Source organism: Podarcis tiliguerta (assembly GCF_965153285.1).
Source record: "Podarcis tiliguerta genome assembly, chromosome: 17".
NCBI lineage: Eukaryota > Metazoa > Chordata > Lepidosauria > Squamata > Lacertidae > Podarcis > Podarcis tiliguerta.
Window position 1 is genome coordinate 37,079,263 of NC_139550.1, and position 17,160 is coordinate 37,096,422.

At 50.4% G+C, this 17,160-nt stretch overlaps 1 protein-coding gene across 2 annotated transcripts in view; it reads right to left on the bottom strand.

Annotated features, from left to right (window-relative positions):
- The window catches only part of SLC6A8 (solute carrier family 6 member 8), a 35,640-nt gene extending 20,654 nt beyond the window's left edge, over positions 1–14,986 (bottom strand). Inside the window, exons 1-6 of one of the 2 annotated variants that reach the window (XM_083421248.1) lie at positions 14,644–14,986; positions 7,454–7,585; positions 6,210–6,462; positions 5,928–6,060; positions 2,668–2,802; positions 1,954–2,057 (exon numbers count right to left, since the gene is read on the bottom strand). In XM_083421248.1, coding sequence (XP_083277374.1) covers positions 1,954–2,057; positions 2,668–2,802; positions 5,928–6,060; positions 6,210–6,462; positions 7,454–7,585; positions 14,644–14,917 — 1,031 coding nt within the window. In that variant the 5' untranslated portion in view covers positions 14,918–14,986. The remainder of the gene's footprint in view (positions 1–1,953; positions 2,058–2,667; positions 2,803–5,927; positions 6,061–6,209; positions 6,463–7,453; positions 7,586–14,643) is intronic. The other variant, XM_083421249.1, reaches the window with a different exon arrangement.
- Between the last annotated feature and the right edge of the window lie 2,174 nt (positions 14,987–17,160).

Here is a 17,160-nt window from a genome sequence, read left to right on the forward strand (position 1 = left end):
TAATGCATCTGGTGAGACTTGCAGGTGTGCATATGAGGCAATGATTAAATGCAGGTGCGCAGCAAAAATATTCAGTTTGGTGGCTTCCCTGTCTCCTTTTGTGATCCTCTACGCTGTCTACTCAGGAGTAAGTCCCAGTGACTTCATTGGGACTTATTCCCAGGTAAGTGTGCACTCCTAGAAATGCTTCCTGGGAGTAAGCTCCAAAAAAACCAGTGGGATTTCTGAGTAGACACATACCTGGGATTGTGCTGGAAATCTTCCAGGAGCAGAAATGTTTGGCAGCAGTGGATGATTTGGAAGGTATCTGCAATTGAGAACATTTCCCGCACTGTTTCATTTTCAGTAGACTCAGTATTGCAATCAGTGAGTGTTCCCTATAATCAGTCCTAGGCAAAATGAAATTGATTCAGAGAACCATCTTGGATGGGGGGGAGGGCAAGGGCGGTTTAAAACAGTTGCCAGTGGTTTGACTGCCAGTAGAATGGCTATAAAGAAATGAAGGCAGAGCTGCTCCTGCGGCACCATTCATAGTTGCATAGAAGAGGGAATTCCAGTGAGGCTTGTCATTTGCTTCTATACACCTGTTAAAGGTGTGTTTAAATTACATCTCCAAGCCAGCCCCAGCCAGTACATGCTAGCTGAGACTGATGGGAGTGCTAGTCGAAAATATCTGCAGGGCTCCTGGTTGGCAAAGTCTGGTGTAGAAAGAGGAGCCCTGCCCTCTCTGGCACCTGCCCACCTCCACTGTCAAGCAAGTCTCCTCCAGCACCAACTGTGTCAAGCCTTCTGAAGAGTTTTGATGATCCTGCATAGAATTCGGTGGTGCCTAATAACTTGTCTCATTTCAGCTTACAGAAATAACATTTTATAATTGCTTTCCTTTGATGAACACATTGTTGTTGTTGGCATCCATCTGTCTCGAGAAACAATAGAGTGGACCTCCAGGTGTGAAGTCAAATCGCTGCATTAGCAGCACTGAAACGCAAGCCTGGGCTGTGTGTATGGAAGTCCTGGGCTGCCCGGACAACCCTGCTCTTGGCCTCGCTGATGTAGTCAAATGACACATCATTTCCCTGCCCTGCCCTGATGCCATCATACATAATAACTTCCATTCTACATAGGAGAAAAGGGAGAGTGCTCACCAGCCACAAAATTATTATGTACTATTTTATTACTGGGTGATTGCTGTTTTATTACTAGATGGAAGTCGTTCTGCATACTGGACAAGTCAGTCAAGTAGGGTAGACATCTAGCATTGCCAAACTAGCCAGAAAAACCAGCAAATGGCGAGGCTGTCTCTTGCATGTTGCAAAACTCCCTGTCTGAGATGCAGAAATCAACAGGTGATACGTTTTGTGGGATGGAGATAAACAGACACAACTTGCTAACAGATGAAGATCAAGCTATGATTGGCTACAGCTGAAGGCTGAAAAAATCAGTTTTTATGAGTTGCCCACACATCAAGTCATTGTTATGGGGCAAAGGTGTTGAACAATGGAGAAGATTGTGTGGGGAGGGGTGACGTTCTCTTTTGCTGGAGGATTTTAAGCCGGGGGGCCCTCCAGATGTTGTTGGTCTCCAACTCCCATGAGCCCCAGCCAGCATGGCCACAAGTTCCCCATCCCAGATTTAAGCAGAGGTAAGATTGCCATCTGTCAGGATGCTGGGATTGCACCTAGCCTTGCTGATCCCTCCCGTGTCAAGCAGGGCATTGGATTTTATGTCCTCTAAGCAACTTTCCAACTATGAATTTATGATATCCACAATTCAACCGGTCCAGGTTTTTCATGCCTGGAGATAATGTGTTTTGTCTGTTGAATTTCCACCTGCCATGCAGCTGTTAAAGGGACAGGAGCCCAGCTAGCAGAGGTGGGGAAATGATGGCAACCCTACAGGGCATAGCATATTTTTCCTATGCCCTGCCTGGTTGCATAGGAAATGGGCTCTCACTTATAGCAATTGTTGTTGAACCGGTTATAGCTGCCCAGGGCAGTGAGTGCCCCCAGTCCTATGGCATACGAGAAAAAGATTTGGGTCCCAGCATCGATCCACACCTAGGAGAGAAAAAGAGAGAGAGAGAGAGAGATTGAGGTATGACAGGGAAGAGCCCAGGACTCCTGCCTTCAACCCCTTCTCAAGAGAGTTGCCAACTTTTCAGCCAGCCAAGGCTATTGTGCCCTTAACAGCAGCTTGATCTGTATTACCTGACAGGCAATACATTTGTATTTATGTTGTGAAATACTTCAGTTACAGCTGCAGCCCTCTGTAGGCTAGTGGCTTCTTTTGGAGTACATTGCCTAACAAATCACTGACGCAGAGCTATTTGGTTGCAATGAATTGGGATTTGTATAACTGGTGCCCATACATTTATCTCCTGCACCTGCTGGACTTTTGCTTGTTTTCTGTTTTGTGGTGCTGCGCTTGTGGTGTGTTCAGGGTTGAGGAACCTGAGGCCCTCTAAATGTTGCTGGATTCCAACACCATCACCCCCCACCGTTGGCCACGCTGGCTGGGGACGAAGGGAGTTGGGAGCCCAACCACATCCAAAAGGTTTTGCCCACTTCTGTGCTGCTTCCTGCATTCTAAGTTGCTCTTAATGCCACAGAGGCTGGTTAACAAGTTGGCAACCCTACTGCTGCCCTCACAACTGCGCTTCCCACTTACCTGAGGGGAGGCCAGTTTGGACCAGTCGGGTTTGAGATAGTAGATTATCCCATCCTGAGCTCCAGGCAGCATCACCCCTCGGATTAGCAGTATAATGAGCACCACGTAAGGGAATGTAGCAGTGAAGTAGACAATCTGTGTTGGAAAAGGAGGTGAGGGGAAGGAGAGTGTTACGCCTGAAAAGAAAAGGCTTTGCTTTTCAGCTCTCTGCTCAGTATTGGGAATGCAATGGGGCAGGAGGTGTGGGGGGGAACGTGTGCAAGATGACTTGGGAAAAGCTTTGGATTTTTGGCAAAGGAATAGCTTAAGTACCTCCTTGGAGCACCTCCTTGGAGTAACATTGCCAAGGGGCACAAATTATTGATATTTTACAGTGGCTGCTTTTTAAACTGGCCATCCTCCTGCACTTTTAGCAGCAGTGTGACATGGAGTCAGGTGGCCAGTGAAGCTTCCCCACTGGGTAAGATGCCCCAAATCCTTTGAAACACTTCAAAGGATTTGAAACACTTCATTGTAAACTACAATGCCCATAATTCTTTGAGGGAAAGGATGTGCTTTGAGTGTGCTTTAAAGGTACAGTTTGCATGCAGCATCTATGTATGTGCTGTGAAGTGGGGAATGGCTAACCATCTGCGCTTCTGCCTCAGGTGGCAAAATAGCTTGTGTCTCAGCCCTGGACTGAAGACCTCCACACATATGGATTGCCCAGGCCCAGTTGTCACACATACGCACCCCTAAACTGTGGGAGACCAGGAAGCTATGGCTCTCCTGCCCCCCACTCCCCACCTTCCACAGTCACCATTAGGCTTCCCCACACCTGCTGCATAACGCAGCTGGAGTTGTGCCCGTTATAGCGGGCAGGGGGGAGGTGGAGGCAGGGCAATAGCTGGGGTGGGTGTGTGAGCTGGGCCCCTGCCAGGGGTGCAGGTGATGGGGCTCCCCCACAAAGTCGGCTAAAAATATGTCCATAAATATAAATATTGGTTATTGCCTCTTAATAAATTGTTTTAAATAGAGGGTGAATTGAATGGCTGGATGGGGGGGGGGGGCGGGTTGGAGGAGAGGCGGAAAGGAGAGCTAATTTATCCATGGCTAGGGGGTGCAATCTGCCAGGGGTGCAAGATCACCTAGTTACGGCTCTGGGTGGGGGATGGGGGGACAGACACATCTGACTCATCTCCTGCTGCATTTGGGAATTTCAAGCCACATATATATTCTCCTGAGTCGTTGAATTGGCAGTCCTAAGCACTCATGACCCCAGACGTTTGCTGAGATGCTCAGTGCGATCAGGATTACAAAGCATTCTTTGTTGCAGGATAGAAATGGATATGGATACACACACACACACACACACACACACACACACGGAGCTGGCTTTCATCTTGCTTCCTTCTGATGGGAATTTACCAAGCCTGTGGGTGATGAACAGTTTCTCCACTGCAAAGATGCTTTGGCATCACTCCTTAACAACTTTCTTCAGACTGGCATTCTTAGAAACATAAAGTTCTAACTCTGAATGCTTCCCCTTCACTCCCACCCTTCCTCTGGATCTCTGGGGACTTCTCATTGTCCACTACTACTGGGGAGAGCATGTGGGCAGGCAGCTGCCAAGGCCTCTCCTCAGCCAGGCCTTGTGAACACAACAGTGGCCTACTGTGGGAGGCCAAGCCACATGTGTGCCTGTCTCGCCGAGGCCTCAAGGCGGCTGCCCCCACCTCCAGCTGCCGTCTGGTGAAAAATGTCAGGCTCTCTCAGGCATGGAACTTGCTGACGGGTGGGATTTCAAACGCACTGGCCATGCACAGGAAAAGGAGGAACAGGCGCAGGGTGTCTGAGAAGGAGAGGAACGTGTGTGCGCATGCGCACAACAGAGAAAGAGAGATTGTGTATGCATACCGCATGGCAAATGGAGAATTGTGACTTTCTTTTTTGTGCACAGAAAGGAATGGGCCGTAGGTCATCAGCAGAGCACAGGGATTCCAAATACATATGTCCCAAATTCAATCCCTGGCATTTCCCTTTTTAAGAGGGTCTCAGGTGGCAGGGCTAAGAAAGGAAAGCCTGACATAGGCGGCCACCATGTCGTTTTTCTCCCTTGAGGTCTTGGGAAAGCAGCTGCTACTCAGGCTAGACAGCCTAATGGTGGGACTCACTATAAAGCAGTATGTCTGGCCTGTGCTCCACATGACCACTCTCCGAAACGCAAGTGCTAACTAAGGGATAGGGGTGTAGACATGGAGCCCCACTGAGAAAGGTTTCCAGCTTTGTCAAAGCCCTTTTCTGCTTTCCTCAGGTGCTTCTGCATCAAAATGTCACTTTAGGTGAAATAAAGAGGCCTCTGTTTTGGACCAGGTACCAGATCTCAAGAACGTAAGAAGAGGCCTGCAGGATCAGGCCAAAGGCCCATCTAGCCCAGCATCCTGTTCACAGGGACCAACCAGATGCCTGCGGGAAGCATGCAAGCAAGACCTGAGCACAGCAGCTCTTCCCAGCAACTGACTGTCTCTGAAAGTGGCGGGAGAACGGATTGTGTAGAAAGCTGCCTCAACTGCCCCAGACTCCTAGCGGACGTCAAACAGTATCTCTGTGTGTGAAACAGAAATGACATCCACAAAACTGTTTGACTAAGAACATTCCATCCCCCAGGAATTCCTAATAATCTTATTGGGACTGGTTTCAAAATTCCTCAGGTGATTCATTTGAGTGGGAACGTCCAACTTTTCCTCACACAGAATTTATTGTTTGCTTACTTATTTAGATAATGTTTACCCTGCTGTCCAACCAGGTATATCTTTGCCATCAGGACAAGACAGAGGGAGGGAGTGTTTGGCTGCGGCTGTCAAAAATTGTTCCTGTCTCAGTCCATCGGCAAATGGCAGAAGAGATGCAAACTTATGCTCTGGGAGCAGGACATCTCTAGAGGAAGCCGCAGTTGGCATGATATGAGGTGGTCTCCTCAAGTAGTGGATCTGGGGCTCTTTTGGACAGATAGGTCTGTCACACAGGACAGAAACTGGGGGGCAAAACAGAGCCCTCCAGACACTGCTGGACTGCAACTCTCATCGCCCTTGACCACTGGCTATGCTGGCTGGGGCTGAAGGGAGTCTAGAAATCTGTGGGGGGCACCATGTTGGCTATTCCTAAAGGAGGACAATTGCCTATCCTGCCAAGAGTCCAGGATGACCTCTGCCCCAGTTGACCTACATGTTTCTCCCCTTGCTCCTGCCCCTGGAGTCGTGCCACCTCCCCAAGCCCCCTACCTTTCCTGTGGACTTGACACCCTTCCAGACACAGAAGTAGACAAGGACCCAGCAGGCTAGCAGACAGAGGGTCACCTCCCAGTTGATCTCACCAGGGAGCTCCAGGCCTCCTGACAGACGCAGCACCTTGTTCCTGCAATCAGGGAGAGAAAAAGTGAGCATTGGCTAGGGTGTGGCAGGCGAGGAGAGGGGCTTGGCAGTCTTTTTGGATCAGTGGGTTTTGCCCAAGCCAACCCAGTTCATCCCAGGAGTAATGACTAGCCAGTGTATGCCAGCACTCACTCCCAAAACTCGATGACAGGCGACCTCTTGTCGGAGAGCTCGTCACAGGTAAGGTTTCCTGTGGCGGTGCCATTGGCGCAGTCCTCATGCCGGAAGATCTCCACACATTCATCAGAGTTCCAGGGGTTCCCGCAGGTTGCCCAGGGCAAGGTGGCCGCAAAAGATTTCACCAGGTAATAGAAACCCCAGGCAAGCACCATGATGTAGTAGGTGTTGCAATAGAAGACGATCACCATAGAGGCAAAGCCCAGTCCTGTGGAAGAGAGGAGCTGCGTGAAAAGAGGAGCCCGGGGCAATGAGGTGCCACTTCTTCAGGCGGCTCAAAAGCATCGGTGCCACGCCTGCCTCCTGCAATCGTACTGGGTGGTGTACGTTTAACTGGGTGGTGTGCATGCACCGTGAAAACCTGGATTCTGAAACCTGTATAAATGGTGCAAATTAAGCAGCCCTGCACAACAGTTTATTCTGCTTCTGCTTCTTATGGGAAGGACTGGGGAAGAAGGGAAGGACTGAAGCCCCATCTCCAGAATAAGGTGGGCATCTTATTCTGCCACCTCTCTGACTTCTGAGATTTCAATAGACCTTCACAGCCATAAGGGCTAGAAACTTTTCTTTTTTAATGAAAGCCAAGATTCTTAATATGATTCCTGCAAGCAATCCAACAATGTGAGCTCCTGAAGAATCATGAAGTCTCCCTGCAACCTCTTCCTTTTTATTATTTTTTATTACTTTAGGACACTCCATCTTGCCTCAGCTTTCTTATTCTCCTGCCATCTGCTAACATGGGTGACTGTCAATCCCTGACCTCACTCCCCCACACCTGATGTAGACTGGAGGGACTACATTCACACCTCTGCTTCATATAGCATCATGTATGAATGAAATTCACATAGTAATAGGTGGGGCTCTCTGCTCAAAAGCAGATACAGATCAGCAAAACTGGCTTGGTTAGAGAGGCTGGGAAAGGGCTACAGCCTAAATGGTGGCTTCTAGCACTGCTTAAGTGTTGTTCCCTGCTGTTCCCAGGTAAGCCCCAGAGGCCTGCATGGGGCAAGGGGCACCAAGGCCCCTTTGGTGGCAGGAGGAGGTGGAGATTAGGTGGAGGTGGAGACAGGCATACAATCCAAAACGGTTGAGGTGCCGGACCTTCCATTGCAAGCAAGAACCTGTTGTGAACCAGCCCCAGATTTGGAGGGGGGGGGGGAGGAGAGGCAAGTAAGGCTCCAGGAGAAGGAGTCTCTTACCTTTGAACAGTGGTGCGATGTTCCATACGTTGATGCTCCCGGCCTTCATGAACTGCCCCAAGGAAATTTCCAGGAAGAAGATGGGAATCCCGCCAATGAGGGCAATAAGAAGGTAAGGGATGAGGAAAACACCTGTGGCCAGGTGAGCAGCACAAAGTAAGCAACAGCTCCCTCATTCTTCAATCCCAGCCCCCGTCAATCCCAGACCCACCCCCCAAGCTATGGGCTGGCCTATGTGTTCTGTACTAAAATAATCATAAAAATCTGTAGCAAGGTAACCCAAATTCTGTGCTGAAAAAGCTTATTTCTGTGCCATGTATAAAGTACAGAAATTTGCATGACTTCTCATGCTTTGCACATTTTGTTCTCCTTCTAACTGACGACACTGGAAGGCAAACCGTTAGAAATCCTATTCAGCCTTTTGATTTCTGACATCACCAGCACACCCTGAAGCATATTGTTTGCTGTCATAAAGGAGTAGAAGCACATATATAAAACTGCCACTCTTAGGAAGCTGAACCTTTGCTTCCAGAACAAATAACTGTGGCTTTCTGAGATTCCATGGAATTGCAGCTTGAACCAATGCTTCTTGATGCTGCTGCCTCCCCCCATTTTAACTGAAACATAACCTTCCAGCTTCATTCAGAGATGTTTTGTTTGTAGCACAAGAGTCAGTATGTACAAATGACTGCAGAATATACAGAGGAACAGATTCCTGAGATAGCTGCTAGGGAGCGGCAAAGAGAATAGTTACACTACAGAATATCTCGTTCCTGTTTCTCCCCCCCTGCAGCTTTTATCCTCCTAGCTCTTCCATCTTAGCTTGGGTTGGCTTCAAAGTGTGCTGTTCCGCCTGTCTGCTGCTGCTGCTTCTGCTTCTCAGCCTTCCTTCCCCAAACAGCCCACGTCTTTCCTGCCATCACTAAGGCACTTGGCAGGCCAGCCCTGTGGCTGTGACTGACAGCCCTGTGTGTTTCCCGGTGCACGTGGGTCTCAGTGTGAACCACTCTGGGGGATGCTATTTATATCACAGATCCCTGGGCTATGGGAAGGCCCAAGCCTTGCTCTTCTTCCTGCAAATCCCTGGCTAAGAGGATAATCTTGGAGATGTAAGATCTTTCCCATGGGGATTAGCAGGGCAGTGGTCAGCGAACCCATTCATCACTGTATGCTTGAAAGGGCATCCGTGGTCCAGGGACTGCAAACACTCATCTGTGCATACATGTGCTCATAGGGTGGAAGGAGCCTGGCTCTGGCAGTGTATGTAATTGAGTAAGATATGCTGGAGTGTGCCTCATTCTGTGTGTGCTCGTGTGTGGGGGAAGCAAATCTAGCCTCACCTTCTGCCTGACATACTAGTGTGTTTTTTTTAAAAAAACAACAACAACCAATAACAGGGTGTTGTTGTTTTAAATGGAGCAGACACATTCAATCATGTGAAGTCCCATTCAAGACAATAGTTTTCTATCTCTTCAAGAGTTAGTCCTGATATACAGGACCAACCCTCCCTGGAATCTGTTTTTCAAGGTCCAAAACATTTGGGTCCTGAGAGGCAGAAAAATGAGCAGGAGCAGGATTGTGCCCCATGTGTCTGTTCAAGCTGCCTCCCACTTTGCTTCAAAATGTATTGTCTTTCATTTCACTCATCTTGGTTTCAAAGCCAGAATCAATCGCTGAGATATGTGAAGTAATAAAAGAAAAATGTGCCTCTGAGAACATGAAAAGTGTGTATCTCACACAACAGCGTAATAGTAGTTAACTCCCATGCATCTGGCCATCCAGGACAGAGAATGTAGCTTCTAGACAAATTTAATCTTCAGCATCCTTAAAAAATGTAATGTATGTAGTGTGTATCTACACTACAGACAGTAGTATTAAGCAGGAGTCCCCTCTCTGCAAAGAACTCTGGGAACCCATGGACCTCAATGGAATTCTCAGCACAGTTCCCAGGATTCTGTGAGGAAAGGCATGACAATTACACACTTATGATAGCAATAAACATGTGTAGCGTAAACATGCCTCATGTGTTGCCTTTATATATGAGATCAGTGACTCATTAAAGGCAGGAAATAGAGAAAGAAATTACAAACGCAACCTACTGATTATTTTCACTAAACAATGGCTATTTGTATGGGGACAACTGAGAACTTTTGCTGCCATTTGAAAAGGATTCCATAGACCTCTTTCTGACTCAGGGGAAATCATACCCAGAAAATATGAGCCAGAGAGCTGCAACTGATCAAAATGGAAAAATGAATCCCTGGAAGCAGAAGAGATCCCCGTTCTGTGGAGACTTGCAGTCACATATGAGAGAAACTAGTGACATCTTAACACATTCGTGCCCTGAGCACACAGTTGACTGGTGGCCCAGCCGACCTCCTTGGAGAGGGAAGTTCTTTGCCACTGAGGACACAGAACCAGGGAGTTGCCAGTTTCCTCTGGAGGAATAAAGCCTCGTGGCAGACTAGCTAGCAAAACTAGCCTGGCCCTCAAGGTAACATGTCTGTTTAATGCTTGGTGACCAAAAATTAGGCAAAACAGATGCAATGCTGCAAAGAGAACTTTCCTGCCATACCTCCTCTTGATGCAATACATGTTTGTCAGCTGAGGCAGTTCACACATTCACCTGTACGCCACCGAGCAACACGCTTGTGCCCCTGAATCTTGCAGAAGCCGTTTGTACTCAAGCCGCCCTATGCCCTTCTGTGGCTTTTATACAAATGAAGCTGCCGTCAGCTGCCTGCAGATTAAAAAAGGGGAGGATGCCTGCATCACTCTCACTCAGAGGGGTGGCAGTGGATTATCCCAGTCTCAGCCCAAGCCAACACCCGTCCTGCCACTTTCCCTAGAAAGCACCCAGCAAGCAGGGCGGGGGGTGTCATCCCAGGCCAGCAAGGTTGTCCAGTGACAGTCTCTCTTATGTGCTACTTTAAGCCTGGCCTGCCCACCCCAGCCAACTTTGATGATACATATCAGTCCAAAACATTCTTCCTGCCCCCTTTAATGCTCTGGCTCACAGCACTGCCTGAATCATCTCCCGCACCGACTCCGAGCTCCTATGAGCCTCAAAATGTTATTAGAACAGTTTAAACTTTTATTCTGTCAGGGTTGAGAGTCAAGAGTGATGAACTGCCTACGCTGGGGGTGGATTTTGCCATGCCCCTCTCTTTTGCTGGCCAGACAAAAAAAAAATCCTTTCCTCAGACCCCGGGACAGAAGCTGGATAAAAGCGGAACCCTGCACTCTAATGGCATAATAAGTCATGTGCCATTCTCTCACACAAAGACATACAAACACACACCATCTCTAGGCCACTTGCCAATTTCAAGATTTTGGCAATCCCTTGGGTGTTAGCTCAGTTACTCCATTCAGTGAGGCTCTATTAGCATAACAAGATATACAAGTAGTGTCAAAACATCTAGGAAGGACAGATCCCAGATCTTTCCAGTGGAAAGGGGAAATAATTCATTCCACATAAGAGGTGCCTGGGTAACATATCTGGGGCTCTATCCATTTCTTTTCCAGTTTCATTAACCAGTTCCAGTAGCAGGTGTCTGCAGACCACAATGCTGCTGCTTCTCACCTGAGACTGAGCAATAATTTTTCTCCTTGCTTCTCTTTTTAATATGAGAAAACAAGATTTGGCATTTGTGGGTTCTGTCTAAATACGTCATCTGCAAGTAATAGATATAGACTGGCTCCAGGGACGCAACTTGAAGAGCTGACTTTCTGCCAGAGCATAAGTTGCACCCCTTCACCACCATACACAGCATTCTTAATATAAAAAATAGCAATATTTTATTCAGAAGTGTCTAGTCCTCAGTTAAGGGATGTGGGTGGCGCTGTGGGTTAAACCACAGAGCCTAGGACTTGCCGATCAGAAGGTCGGCAGTTCGAATCCCCGTGACGGGGTGAGCTCCCGTTGCTCGGTCCCTGCTCTTGCCAACCTAGCAGTTCGAAAGCACGTCAAAGTGCAAGTAGATAAATTGGTACCGCTCCGGCGGGAAAGGTAAACGGCGTTTCCATGCGCTACTTTGGCTCGCCAGAAGCCGCTTAGTCATGTTGGCCACATGACCTGGAAGCTGTATGCCAGCTCCCTTGGCCAGTAAAGCGAGATGAGTGCCGCAACCCCAGAGTCATCCGTGACTGAACTGAACGGTCAGGAGTCCCTTTACCTTTACCTTAGTCCTCAGTTAATGCAGGAAGCAAAATGCAAGAGTAAGACCACTAAAGGGAGGAGGAGCTGATATGTAGTTTGCAGGCAATCTTGTTAGTAGTACCCTGGCACTATGCTAGCTAAGCTGACAACACACTTGCATTGGGATTCCAGAGCTATTTTATCTGCACTGAATTTATTTTATGTATTTTTTTACCCCACCCTTCTTCCAAAGAGCCGAGTTACCCCACTTCCCCACACCCACAACCTTCACAATTCTGTGAGGTAGATTAGGCTAAGAAATAGTGACTAGGCCTAAAGTTACCAGGTGAGCTTCACAGCTTGAGTGAGGTTTGATTCTGGGTCTGCCCTGTCCAAGCCCAGCACCATGTTGGTGCTGCACAAAGGCACACCCATCACAGAGAGCACTTGGCAGGGGGACATCTATGCAGGCCTGTCAGCTGGGCCAGGTCATTTTACCAGGGAGCAACTGGTTTGTGTGTGTGTGTGTGACCTGATACATGTCACATCACCCAAGCTGTGATTTCATCACCCCATTCTCTCCCCGGCCAGCACAAGGAATGCTTTCCCTTACAGAATAACTTCTGACTTTCTGTTTTTGTTTCCTTGCTTTCAAAAGGCAATGAGGGGGAAAAAACCCAGCCTGAGGGTGAATGAGATGGCAGACTTGGCATCATGCCCTATAGTCACATGACACTTGATCAGGAATGGAGCAATGCTGAGGTCATGTGCCAGTGGCATGGTGGGATTCAGACCTGCAGGCTGGATTGATCCCCACCACCAGCAGCCCCAACACTTAATTTCTTTTCTTTCTTTTCAATTAATTTTTAAACTGATAGGCATCAGGAAAGAATGCAGGCTGGCCTGAAAATCTGTGACCTCTGGCATGTAAGCCAAGGTGTATGGGAGCTGGCTGTGGCAACCTTTAGGGTGTGGGGCTTTCATCTGAGCATGTACAGAGCATACTCCGGACCTTCCTGTGTTTCATGTTTTGGAAGCAGGTCCTGGAGCTTAGCTAAAACGCCCTGGCAGTGCCCACCCACCTGCCTCTTTCCCATCTCTCCCTGGCAGATTTGGCCTTCCATTGTAGTTTGACAACACTTGCTTCCTGCACCATGTTGTGCCAATTAAACACACCTGTGTGGAAACAAATTGATCCTCGCTTCCCATTGACTTCCTCCTCCACATCCATCCCCTGCTTCATCAGTTAAAAATGGACCAATCGTGAGGCGGTTGGTGCTGACGGTGGCCTGATGTGTCATCCTTGACCTTAACGGTCTGGTGCTCTATTGAGATTTAATGAGTGCAAGCAGATCTGCCCAAGAGCTCTTGTCTGTTCAGGTTCTCTGCAGATTCAGGCAGCAGTCACTGCGCCCAGTACACCCTTGGCTGATGCCAGGGGACGTTGGCTTCACGTTTGTGCTATTTTATTACTGAGACATGGTTTGCCTCAAGAGGACATTTGGGCCCCACGGAAACTAAGAAACAACAGGCCCACCTGCTTTGAGAGAACCCGAAGAAGGCAGCGCTTAGAGCATCAGATGGGAAGGACCTGCGGGGTTCCAATCCTCACTCAGCCACAGAACTCTTTGGGTGACCTTGAGCCTGTCGCTCCCTCTCAGCCCAACCTCCCTGACAGTGTTGTAGTGGGGCTAAAATGGGGCAGGGGGGCAACCATGTGTGCCACCTCATTGGAGAAAAGAGAAGACCTAAATGGGATAGACTGAAAAATAAAATATCTCCCCCCACCTGTGTGCTCCCTCACATACAAAGCATCAAGCTAGACATTACCTCAGTGAGCATGTGGTCCCAGCCACATTTGCCAATGGGGACAGGAGAGTGGAGCGCCTAATCTCTCATATGTATACAAAACTCTCCCTTAAGCAAATGCCTCCTCTGAGGCTGGGTCCCCCTGCAACTAACTAGGCTCAAGTCCACTTTCAGAATTTACCTGAGAGAAAAAAATACTTTGCAATAATAATGAGGGAGGGGAGGCAGGATTTTCCACATAAATCAGCAGGCAGGGGGCGGTCAAGGTGCCCCCCTCACTTCCCTAGTTTGGTCCACAATTGTAGGCTGAAGTAGCCGGACTGTGAAGGAAGGCCAGTGACTGGATACTGGAGGCTACTAAGGGTGACAGGGCAGGGCTTACCTGCCCCACCCAAAAATATTTTATTCAAATGGGCACCTCTGGTCCCTTTTTACAGGTCAATAACCAGGACCCCTACCCTCTCAACTTCCCTCCCAGCATCTCACCTCCAGATTCTATCTGTTGCCTCCAGAATTACAACCTGGCAAGATTCCTTATGTCAAGTGATGCCATGACTCATTTTTCGAGGGAGGGTGTTTCAGTTCTAAAATGTGAGGTCCTTCTGGAGCCGAAGATTACCCAGCACTGTAGTCACCCAGGAGCTTGATCCCAGATGCCCGAAGGTTGGCTGTGGTCATTCATTAGGAAGGGGAAGACATTCTAGACATGCCAAGAGACATGTTCTTTACACGTGTGCCTGGACTTTTGAAACAGCGTCTGGGGCCAAAAGCAGACGTGCCCTAATTCAACCCTGCAGCCTCCTTTTTGTAGGAAAGGGGCCCTCTCTCTTTTCTCCCAATGGATCCCAAGTTATCTCTTTTTCCTTTTTTGCTCTTGCCGCCGTGAGTCCGTGAATGGAACACAGCAGCCCTTTTGTTCAGGGAATAGCAAGGGACGCCTGGCTATCCCAGTCTCCGTTTCCAGGCTGGACGCCTGTCGACGCTCCCCACTGCTGGACTACCTTGGATCTCGGACATATGTACTTCTACGGGGAGGGGGGGACCCTGCCTCTCGGCTTCTGCAAAAAGCTCCCCTGTCCAGATTCCCCTGCTAGAGGTTCGCCTCTCGGAGCCCGATCCCCGCCTGCTGAGGAATTGCTCGCTCCCCCCTAAGCGGCAGCACCCGCCCCCCTCCGTGGGCGCCCTTCCGACGGGACCCCCCCCGTTGCACCCCGCCCCCCGGCACGTGCCCGCAGCTGCTCACCTCCCCCGTTCTTGTAGCACAGGTAAGGGAAGCGCCACACGTTGCCCAGCCCCACGGCGAAGCCCACGCAGGACATGATAAAATCCATCTGCCGGGTCCAGGTCTCCCTCTCGGGGGGCGGCAGGGCCACGCTCGGCCCAGGAGGGTCCGCGGCCTCCCCTTTGCCCGCAGCGGGGACTCCCGGGCACATGGCGGCCTTTTTGTCCTGCTGCTCCACCGAGACGCTGTAGATGCCGCCGCAGCCGCTGCTGTCCGACGAAGCCCCCTTGGCCATGGCGCCGGGGGGGGACCCCGAGTCCCTGCCGCCCCCCTCCAGGCGAATCGGGCGATGCTCCGAGGAAGGCGGGCGGGCGGCGCGTCGGGGGTCTCGGCGGAGCCGGTGCCCCTCCGGAGGGGCGGGCGGCGGGGGGCGGCGGCGGCGCCGGCAGAGAGGGGGGTCTCGCTGGGTCGGGGCTTGGCGGGGGGAGCGCGGGGGGCGAGTCCGGGGACTCAGAAACAATCCACGAAGCACTTGAAGGTCAACCTGAAAAACCTCATGTGTTCAGTGGACGCGGGAAGGGAGTTGCTGGAGGGCGAAGGTCGGCGAGGGCAGCCGAGCGGGGGACACCCCCGCAATGGCCGGCCCGGAGGCTCAGCGGGGCCGCGGGCGGAGCGGGGTCGGTGAGCCCTTCCCTTCTGCTGCGCGCCCGTCCGTCTCGGCTCCCTTTGCGCTTCTGCTGCCGCCGCCGCCGCTCACTCGCCTCCCTCGAAGGCAGCTGGAGGGAGCGCGCGTGACGTCACGCCCCGTCAGGATCCCGCCCCCGCCGCCGGCTCCACCCCCCCGCCTCCTCCGCGCGCCGCTCCAGCAGCATCGCCGGCCGCCAGGAGGGAGAGACGGGCAGCCGCTCGCTGGGTCGGGGGGTGTTGGGGGGGGGTGTCTGTCCTCCTCTGCCCAGAGGAAGAGCTGCTTCCCCCCCCCAGCCCAGCCCCGTTGCACCTGCGCGCAGGACGCTGTAGCCGCGCGCACGGATCCATCGGAGTATTCGCCTCCCGCTCCGAAGGGAGAGGCGTCTAGAGAGAAAGGCAGCAGCAGCCTATAGGGCGCTGAATATGCCTGCTAGGATCCATCCAGCTGTAAATGTCCCCAAAGAAATCAGCCGCAACATCCGCTCTGCCTCGCGGCGCTCCCCAATACTCTTCCTCACACGCGCCCGGAGCCTGGGAGTCAAGGCTTGGTGCCTCGTCCCTTGCGGCGCCGGCCTCGCTGGCCGATTCCGCCTCCTTGAAGAAAAGTGGACGTACTTCGTTGTTTAGCAGCCTTAGGATCGCTGCCTGTTAGTCCGTGACCGCACACGCTCCCCCCCCCCCCCGCGCGGCACTTTCCTAACTGAGCTTCAACGCAAGACTCTCTCCTCTTTGTTGTGGTTGCCTTCCCTAGCAGTTACGGATTAAACCTCTGAATTATGCCGCCTTCTGCTCATTGTTGTAAATAATCCTGTTATGTGCGCAGGATAATTTCAAAACCTGCTCCCACCCGCCTTATGCATCTATCTTCCCAGTTGGAGCTGGGGGGTGGGGAGTCGCTTCGTTGGTGATTAAATGGCAATAAGGAAATGTTAAATTTCACCACGGGCTGGATACTACTCGACTCTGTCTGAACTGTGCCCTCCAGATGCTTTGGACTACAACTCCCATCAGCCTGGGATCGAGGGTAGTTTTAGTCTAAAAGAGAGAGGTCCGGCTCTTCATTCCAAGTGGGCCCCAGCAATACTTCGACAGGGTCCTAGAGCCCCACAACTCCTTTCCAAAGCACTGTGCAGGGGAACCACCCAAAATCCAGCACTGGCCATTCTTACTGGGGCTGATGGGAGTGGTTATTTAGCAACATCTGGAGGGCCAAAGGTTCCCCACACCTGATGTAGGGAATTACGTGCTTCACAAGGTTATTGTTTTATAATATTTTATAGGCTAGAGTCTCCGTCAGATGCTCCCTTGTGGACTATGGCCCATGAATGCTTATTTCACAACAAACGTGTTTAGGGCACCACAAGGCTGTTTTGTTGTTTTTGTTGCAACATGATTTTGCCTCTGGACTTTGTACTTGCCTTTTTTGTCAGTTTCACTCCACGTATTTTAGACCTAAACCCAAGCTTTGAAAAAGGCTCAAGAGCTCCCTGTGCCTGTGGAGCCATTACTTGTCGTTTGGGCCACTAGACTTAGGCTAACAAGCCTGAACCCCTAGAGAGCGCCATCATCATGGTTTGGAACTTTTTGACTGCTGTGAGAATGCAAACAAATGGTCTGTCCTGCCCCAGTTTTCCAGCCTTCAAGCAGCAGCTAACCAAAATATGGAGAGCAGCCAAAATGGCAAAATAAACTAAATGCATGCATTTGCTCTTTGCATTGGCAAGAAGGAGACATGATGAGACTCCTTTACTGATTTTCATTAACAACTAAAAAGTGGGCGTTAGTTTATATGGAAGTTTCCCTATGCCTTAATGAATGGTATGCATATATTTGACGTTAATGTTTTAGTTG